The 9,591-nt window shown below is 41.6% G+C and overlaps 1 protein-coding gene across 1 annotated transcript in view; it reads right to left on the bottom strand.

The window, feature by feature from the left end:
* THADA (thyroid adenoma associated) overlaps positions 1 to 9,591 on the bottom strand; it is a 204,203-nt gene that overhangs the window by 156,409 nt on the left and 38,203 nt on the right. The window contains exon 21 of the mRNA XM_015410158.1: positions 7,121 to 7,230. Within this exon, the coding sequence (XP_015265644.1) occupies positions 7,121 to 7,230 (110 nt within the window). The remainder of the gene's footprint in view (positions 1 to 7,120; positions 7,231 to 9,591) is intronic.

Genomic DNA, 9,591 nt, shown 5'->3' with positions numbered 1-9,591 from the left:
TCAGAAGAGCTGGAGCGGTCAGAAGGTTCAGAAAACGACATCTGGAGGATTGGTGTCAAAGGCAGTAGCTCCGTTGGTTCCGGGAATTGTTTCGGTGCTGACGACTGGGCCTGAAGGGTGGTGAGGGGATGACGGGATGGGTCCCTTGTTCCCGATGAAGGCTCTTGATACCAGGAGATCGGGGTATCGGAGTCAAATCCAGCTCCTGATCGGAGTCGATGGATTGGTTGGGGCGAAATAAAGGTGACCGAAGTGCACCTTGTGATTGTCCTCGACTCAATGAGGCAAGCGAAGTGATTCTAGACTAAGTGGCAGTCTCAGTTCAGTGAGGACTCGATGCTTTATCAAGAGAGCCTTTCTTCTGTTTCTTATGCTTGCTGAGTCTAATGTCCTTGCCCTCCTTTCGGATCTTGGGTTCTTGGAAGGGTTATGGGCTTTGGACTGTTGCGCCTGAATCAGGTGCTTGGGCACCGATTTTTCAGCGTCCATCAGGGCCGATGTTGAAGACAGAGTGGCCGCCGATTCCGATGCAAGCGTTGACACGAAGCGTGTCCAGATGTGTCTTGTGATGAAGACGCCATCGGACAGAGCTGCTTCCATTAGCGCCACACAGAGTCTCACTGCCCGATTTTTCCTGGTCTGTTTGGAGAACTTGGAACAGTGGGAGCAAGAGTCAACACGTTGCGATTCTCCGAGGCACAGGAGACAAAGAGAGTGTCCGTCAGAGGGGGCAATTTTTCTGCCACAAGTCCAGCACCGCTTAAAGAAACCCCACCTCATGGCCATAGACCGGAGGGAGGGGGAGAGAGTGTCTCCACGGAGGCAGAGATAGTCCAAACTGAAAAACTAACTAAATAACTTTCCTTAACTAACTAATCGAGGTAAGAAGAGAAAGAAGGCCTAAAGCCAACAAACTTTACCGACTGAGGTGTAGAGGTCCTACCAGCACAGCGGTCAGAAGAGAACTGGCGGGATCTTTCTGCCCTCCCTCTAGTCATGTGCATTGGAGCCCAGCACGTGACTGGGTAGCAGGAGCGAAAAATCACTTTTGCCTTCCAAAATACCGATCAGGGTCAGCGCAGGCGCACTATAACCCAGAGGTGTGATGCACAGAGACCATGAAGAAGATCTTTGTGTTTCTGGATCTTTGAAATCTCTGTTGGTTAATTTTGGAAAGTGATCATTTGTATTTAAATAAATTTAAACTGAAGCCTTTTTTAACTGTTTTCTTTTGACTAAAATTAGGTCATGTAAATAAATATAAAATTCACAATGGCTAAAAACTAGTTTAAGAAGTGAAAAATTCCGGTTCAAGTCTAGGTTACACTCATATTTACAAGTGTCCTATTCTAAACTAGTTTCTTTTCATTATACTGCCAACTCTGATAAGTAACAGCCTAAAATTCAACTCTGTTAACAACATTTAATTAATTAATTAATATCTTGCTTTCCTTCCCAGTGGGGACCTAAAGTGGTTTACATCGGTTCTCCTCTCTTCCAATGCCTTTTCTAACGGCAATATAAAACAAAACAAATGGTGCAAACAGTCTTTTGATGTATATCCCATTTGTTCAGACAGATAAACATGAGGCAATTTACCGTCTATATGCTCATCTTCCATCACTATAAATGAGGCTAAACACTTACCAGCTCTTGCCACACTTATAAAAACCACTGTTATAATCCAAGAGGAATCTCCTGTGCATTCTAAAAGAATCAAGAGTTGGGTAACAACATAGTTTCCTCTTGATAGGAACTTGTATTCCTAGCAAGTTTTGCCCTGTATCTCAATTTGCCCAGAATTTTAGATCGCCAACTCCTTGTGACAGAGACTTGTCCTCTTATAGTCTATAAAATGCCATGTATATTGAAGATAACAATAGTTTAAGACTTTCACTTCAAACCATAATTTCAGAGCATCACATAAATAAGCTTAAAATATACTACTGCACTGTGACTGCTACCAGTGTTCAACAAGAAAACAGTACAAGGAAATGTATTCAAGGCTACCATGAAGCTCAATGGAAAAATTATGGCACTTATCTTTGGACAAACATAAATTTTCATCCTGCTGGGCCCAGCAGAAAGAGAAAAATATACTGAAATGCAATCTGACAAATTCCTACTACCACAACACAGTACTGCTTTGATGATGCCAGAAGTAATACAACCTCATTCAGTCACCATTAACTTCTACATTTTTTGTGCAAGCAAAACTTTTGGTTGTCTTAAAGTAATAAAAACATTCAGAACTATTGACACTGAAAGTGGAGGAGACTACTCCCTTTAACTTGGCAACAGCTACAACCATGGGTTGGCTGAAATGTTATTTCCATGAAAAACAGGTGATCCTAAAATTTAGAAAGAAAAACGGACCTTTGCAACATAAGAGTGGCAGTCACATACTCAAGCATACCCTACCCCAAGTGGGAGTGGTGGTGATGGTGAGCAGAATGCATTCCCCTAAAGTGGGCCTCTTCATTTTCTATGGGCCCCTCAGTGACTGGCCCCTTAAACCCCTGTGTACCGACCGGATTGGCCACTGAGCTAACCAGTAATTTCACCAGTGGTGCCAAGAAGGATTTCAGAGTGAACCTGGGATCTTCTGCATGCAAAATAGATGTTCACCCACTGAGCCATGGCCCCACTCCCTTGGCATCCCTTCATGTCGGTGAACAGGGAGCCTTCTCTTGTTCTCTGTCTCCTTTGCTAGATTTTGAAAATGAACAAGACCTGCTCTGCTTTCCTAGTTCTATGCTTGACTACAACTACATGCTGTGTTTGCTTAAATGTGCAGGCTGACTGCACTATTGTACTGGAAAAACCCTCTAGATCCAGAACAGTAAAAATGGAAAACCATCTATATCTATATGCCTCCCCTTCCCCCAGTTATCCATGTGAGGAGATTGTAGTCGGTGTCCCTGCCTGAGAAGGCAGGCCCTGGAGAGGCCCCAGATCCTCTCATTTTCCTTGTAGGGTAGTTTGGCTCTCTGATTGAGAAAGAAGAAAACCCAGCCCCAGGGTTCAGCCTACCTCTGCAAGGGCCAGCTGTCCAGTGAGGCTTGTGTCTGCTACCATTTCTGTCACGACCTTCTCACTTTCTTCCCTTTCTTAGCTGGATGGGGGAGGATATGTGGGGTGAGCCAAACCATCACTCTAAGCTGAGGCAATATATCCCATCTTTTGCCATCTGGGAAGAGGAAAGGGAAGGGGAGGTTCCTCCTCCTGGTGGGGAGTCAGCCTACCACTTCTGAAGTGCCCTGTGGCCCACTCTTATCAGCCACCACGTTCAACCTACTTCTTGCTAAATGCTCCCAGCTGCAATGAATCTGGAAGGTGAGGGGGCCTGCTGCCACTGTTGTGAATACTTCACTTCTGCCAATGGGACCAGAATAACTGGGGAACCTCCCGGTAACAGCACAGAATCCATGTGGCTTTTCCCACTCCTTCTCAAGATAAGAACCTTGGAGCGTGCGGGGAGGGGGGTCAGCTGCATGGGAGGCAATCCCATCTCATCCTGGCCCAGAGGCAAGGGCACAACCCACCTCCTAAAGAAGAAACAGGAGGGAGAAATAAGAAAGGCTGTTGAAAAAACAGAGTCACTGTTCTCTCTAATGAGCACAGCCAACAACGACCAGTCTGCTGGCTGGACAAGGCCAAAACTGGGAAACAAGGGAGACACCCCTCCCATCAGGAATCATTTAAAAAGGCCACCTCCAAGGAGGCACTTCTTCCCAATGGTTCAAGACAGCCCCACCCTAGACCACCAGAGAAATGGAACTTTACAACACAAGCATGCAGCACAAGAGTGGCATTAAAAGCTTAAGAATGTCCTACCCTAAGTTAAGGCTCCTGACCCATATCAGAATGCATGAATGACTAATTTTCTCATACTTAATCCACAAAATCTTATTTTTTTAATCATAGAGTTAGCCAATACATGAGTTACTTTGATTCCAATTCAGCAAATGGTTTTTGTGGTTCCTTTGATTTGCTTTTCTTCTTGCCAGTTAAAACAGTCTCCTATGTAGCCACAATACCCACTCTGATCATTTTCAATGAACACAATAAATGTGTCACATAATCTTCACCTTTTGCCACAGTTCATACAGCTGCACTCTCTGTCCCAACTAAAGCAAACTGTGCGCTAAAAATAATTCAGTAATGTTCTTTAAACTTGAATTTTACACTAGAACATTTGTGGCAAAGCCCAAACATAATTAAAATGGCATTTTATCTACAGGCATATGGAGGAGAAAAAAATCTTACTTGAATAAAAAGCTTTTCATTGAATTAAATAATAGCAAGCGTACCTTAGAAAGACAGACAGACTGTCAACATTTTAAAAGAACAGTACAAAATGTTTGTTACACTTTATAAAAGGCCACTATTTGTGACAAATTCATTTGTTTTGGATTTTTGTACATCTAACAGATTTCAGCTGCAATTCTAAATACACCTTCCTGGACTTTAGCCTGCACTGAATAACATGGGACTTATTTCTGTCTAGACCTGCTTAGAATTCCCCTCTTCCTTATTTATTGATTTTATAAATAATATAGTCTTTTTGTTAATAACTTCCAGATACATAAAAATTAGTATCAGAAGTGCAGGACCTCTTATTTTTGCTTATAAAAATATTTAGCATTCATAAAACAGTGTTTTGAGTAAACAACAATGCCATAATGTGGGACAGTGATATTCCCATTTTGAAGATGGGGGGGGGCTATTTCTGAGTGACAGTGGCTTGCCAGCTACTTTATTTATATATATTAATTATTATTTATTATTTCTATTTGTATCCCGCCTTGCCGGGCATGCTGGCTCAAGGCGGCTAACAGTTAAAATAATGTAACAATACAGAGTTAAAACGATTAATTATACAGTACCAAGTTAAAACAGCAACAGTGTACAAGTAAAGCCGACAGATGGTGGTGATAATCCAAATCACACCAGATGATAGGAGTAGCATCCAGCGAGGTCTCAGGCCAGAAGATGTTCTAGATTTCAGGCCAGAAGATGTTCGTGTCTGAGATGAAATGCAAAATACTGGGATTTGTGGACCAATGCTCCCTCTAAGCTGTGGAGTCTTGTGAGCAAAAATTCTACTTTGTGAGCTGCTGGCATTAAAGTTTTGAGCGAGTGATTTGGCTACTGCATAAATTACTTTGCTCTGGAGCAGTCCTTCCTGAGCTAAGAAAAAAATGTGTGAGCTGAAGGTTAAAAAACTGTGAGCTAGCTCACACTAACTCAGCTTAGAGAGAACACTGTTGTGGACTCATACTCTTGGTGACTATATCACTATGTCATGCTGCATATGCAAGAATCACACTTTATGATGGTGTAGGAAACATATATCCATAGCATGCATTGTGATATAACCAATGATTCAAGTCTCCTGCTCCAAGGCAGAAGCAATTAGGTGTCCTACTTATTCTGACGACACCAGACATTTTAAGAGTTGATGAATGCACTGACTGTAGCCAAATACATTTTACTTTGTTTGGCATTTATGATACAAAACAAATTAAAAATAAATGATAAAACATTATGTATCATATTTGGAGTGTTTGTGTCTATAAGTCTTCCTTTGTACATCTTTGTAAGCTATTAAATAAGCCCATCATTCATTGGAAAACAATGAGAGTTCCCCAGGAAAATTACAAGTGTTTTCTTGAAGCTGTAAATTTAGTACTCATGGCCAAAAGGAGGAGAAAAAATGGATGATGCGTGACTATTTTACTAGCCTTGTCCAACACTTACATATTTGAGAAACTAGTAGCAGGTTCTTTCATGCTTAGTAAATGCCCAGACATCAAAAATAATCTATTCCATATGGACACACAACCAACTCTGTCTGGGGAAAGGGCCTATCATACTTATGTCTTATTGCAACCTCTTGGCCATACTGTTATATGCGAGACCGTATCCAGATGGTGGAGAAACATACAGTGCTTTGATTCAGGTTTGGTTTAGCACTCACCTGGGCCTCCAGTAGAAACCACCACTGCCCCACAGTTTGCAACAAGGATGCTACTGTGATGTTAACAACAGCTGGGAACAAATTACACGTGACTATAACAGTACCTCTTTTCCCCAAAAAATAAAGCAGTGGGTGATGAGCCCCCATAAGAGCCTTGCAGAACCCAGTGGTCCAGCATCCTGTCTCACACAGTGGCTAACCAGTCACTATGGAGGTCCAACAACAGGACAGAGACCTAAGCCTTCCACTGACGTTGCCTCCTGGCACTGGGATTCGGAGGGTGACTGCCTCTGAATGAGGAGGTTCCCACTGATAGACCTACACTCCATGAAACTTATTTGAATCCCCTTTTAAAGCCATTTATGTTTGCGGCCATCACTACATCCTCTAGCTGTGAATTCCATATTTTAATCACTTGTTGTGTAAAGCACCCTTCACATCCTCCTCATCTCATAGTCCACCACCTGAGATAGTTGCTCTCCCATATGAGTTCCAGTACCAAAGTGATCCAGCTAAGAGAAAAAGAGATTGGGAGGTAGAACAGCTGTGAGATAAAAAGCAATGAGCAATGGGTTGGTTCAACATTCACATATGTATTTCTTTTGTGCTTTAAATTACATCCCCCACTGTAGGGCAGATCTACATTTAAACTCATAAGATTGCTGTTATGTGTAGTTTAGCCCTTATTCCTAAAGACTTGTAAACTGTCTTTAACATTTTTGAAGAAAGGTGGGAAGAACATTTAATCAATAAAATATGCATAGAAAATGGCCTTCTGGGTGGCTGCCTCACAATTATGCAAAGACCTCCCCTTATTTATTTTATTTAAAATATCAATACGCCTGCCTTTCTCTTGAGCTTTTCAGGACTCTTATCCCTTTAGAGACTCAAGCTCTAGCTCTGCACATATTTTGGACGTGCTGCAAGGCTTCCTTCTTCAGGCTGGCTTCCAGATACAAAGAAAAGAAATGTGAAAGAGAGCAACGTGAAGTGGATATTAGGGTGGAATCGTTAAAATGCTGGAACCTGCCCCAAATATCTAGGAAATAATAAGGTAACTTTTTGATGATAAATTGTACCTGTATGTAAGGAAGAGCATTAACAATAGCAAAGTTAGTGACTGTTGTTGCCATTTACCTTGAGAATACGTCAGTGAGTTTCACGAAGCCAGCATATGCTAACTCAAATGCCCCTCTGTGTCTGGACTTCAGGAGATGATGCTTGAAATATTCCCCTATATCTTTTACCTAGAAATTTTTTTAGAAAACAAAAACATGTTTTTAGTAGAATACCTATGGCAAAAATGAAATGAGTGTACTGCAGAAAGATGGCAGAGTCCAAGGACAGGGTCATCTGAAGTAGGGGAAAGTTTATTCAGCTTTATGGAAGAAAATTCTGAGAATGTGGAAACAAAGGGAAGGGATAAAACACACCAGAAACATTGAGAGCTAAAACAGAACACACACAAGTCCTTTTTCATATAGCAGTGCTACTGCAGGCTGCAGGAGGCAGAGATTAAATGTTTCTTCACATTTCAAAGAAAGACACGGACATAGATAAACTAGCATAAACTTTTCTCTAACAAGCTGATCTTGTACATGTAAGCAAAATTTCAAGTAGAGGGAGCATCTAAATATGTGTTTGGTTGCCTGCACTCTGAAACAGTACAAGTCAGCCACAAGCACTATTGGTGGAGCTTCAGATTATCTGTTTTAGTTTTTATTCATGCAGTACCTCTAGTGCAGGTAACTTGCAAGATATGAATTCGAATGATATTCTGGTGTTACAACAACAGGATATCTTGCTAACTGTCATCGGTGTCTTTATAAGACCTTGGGATAGATATGTCAAGTAAGACTGCAAATCAGGGCGGTGGACAGACAATATATAACACATAGAAGATAAAATGTTGGAGGAGAGGGCTGTCCAGAGATCTCCTGGCTTGCATACTACTTTGTGTGAGTGGAGCAGTACTTGTGAACATTCTGTCTCTCCCCCTTCCTCCTGCAACATGTTGTACCCTCCGGGAACAGTGTGGATATTAATTGGGGGTCTGCATTGAGTGGCAGGAAACTGGTAAAAACTGCCCCCCTCCAACAAGACATACTTAGGACCCGTCGTTGTTAATAGGCACATTTATATATTCACAGTATTCTAGGTAAAAATCACAAATATTAGGCTAACAACCATATACCCACTGTTGACAGTCTATACTGTCACTTCGTGCAGAATTCCAAATCCTCTAACCATATATTAAATCCCTTCTTTGGGCAGGGGCTGTGGCTTAACAGCAGAGCATCTGCTTGGCATGCAGAAGGTCCCAGGTTCTCTCCCCGGCATCTCCAATTAAAGGGATCAGGTAGGGGGTGATGTGCAAGACCTCTACTGAAGACCCTGAAGAGCTGCTGCCAGTCTGACAATACTGATCTTGTGGGACAAAAAGTCTGATTCGGTATACGGCAACTTAATGCATTCTCCTAATTAGATCCACTGACCTATGCAAACAGCCAAATTCTTTCTTAAACACCCTAAATATAGAAAGCCATTTAGCCACTCATGTAAGCAAGCCACATGAAGCCCACTGCCAGGAAAGACCATGGAAAAAGTGTGCACATGCAGTCATCTTGAGCGTGTGAATTTGGAAGCAGAGCCCCACAGGTTGCAATGGGATTCAAACACATGAAAAACTGAGTAGCAACTTCAGCCAACAAATACACAGTTGTAAGAAAATATTAACCATCTTTTATTCATTTGTAACGACTAAGGATTTGAGTATGTAATGGTTTTCCTTAAAAAATCGTTTATCATGTTCTGATCAGTTATAGCAGCAAAAATAGGGAATTTAAAAAAAATGAAAGTGCACAACCTGCTAAGTGAGACATTTCTAAAAACTTGCTGTTAACAAAACAGTCAATATTTATAGCTATGTTTTCATGTGAAATTCATGGCACTAGCATCAAAAGTTGAACATAACTCTAAGAAACCAGTTCCTGTTTAACTTGGAAGAGAACAAGGAACTTTATGGCAGAAGTATATTGCTGGTCACTTCTCTATACTCAAGAGCTTTGCAACAGTACAAGCACAGCTGTCAGCCAGTTGAAAACATGTGCTGGAAGACAATGTGCAAATAAAAGTATTAGCATTATTTCCATGGCTCTGCACACTGGACAGCATTAAGCTGGTCATCAGTACACTTTCAAGTCATTTGTTCCAGTCTAAAATGTTAAAATCCAGCTTCTACAAAGACATTGTATTTCCGGACCTCCCCCTGCCTATACCTCCCACCCACCTCCATAAGGTTGAAAAAGGGGGGGGAAATGCAAGCTGTGTATGTCAGTCTCCAAGGGTGGAAACTGGTTTGGTTGAAACCATATGGGAAAGGGAAAAGGTCATCAATTAAAAACAGAAATCTAATAAATCCAAAATATTTCCAAATGAAATACTTGTGGTAAGCTAATTTCTTGTAAACACTGCAGTCCGTTCTCTTGAACAGTCCCAGATGGTGAGCTAGCCTTCGAAGTCTTTTTTAAAAAATGTTTTAAGAAAGGAGGCCTGAATGGGCATAATTCTGTCATGCAGCCTGTGGGGAACATGATATCCTCAATCAA

The sequence above is a fragment of the Gekko japonicus genome, unplaced genomic scaffold (assembly GCF_001447785.1).
Source record: "Gekko japonicus isolate JY-2015 unplaced genomic scaffold, Gekko_japonicus_V1.1 scaffold681, whole genome shotgun sequence".
Taxonomy (NCBI): domain Eukaryota; kingdom Metazoa; phylum Chordata; class Lepidosauria; order Squamata; family Gekkonidae; genus Gekko; species Gekko japonicus.
The sequence above is the reverse complement of the archived record's forward strand: the minus strand, read 5'-3'. Positions and strand labels throughout refer to the sequence as shown.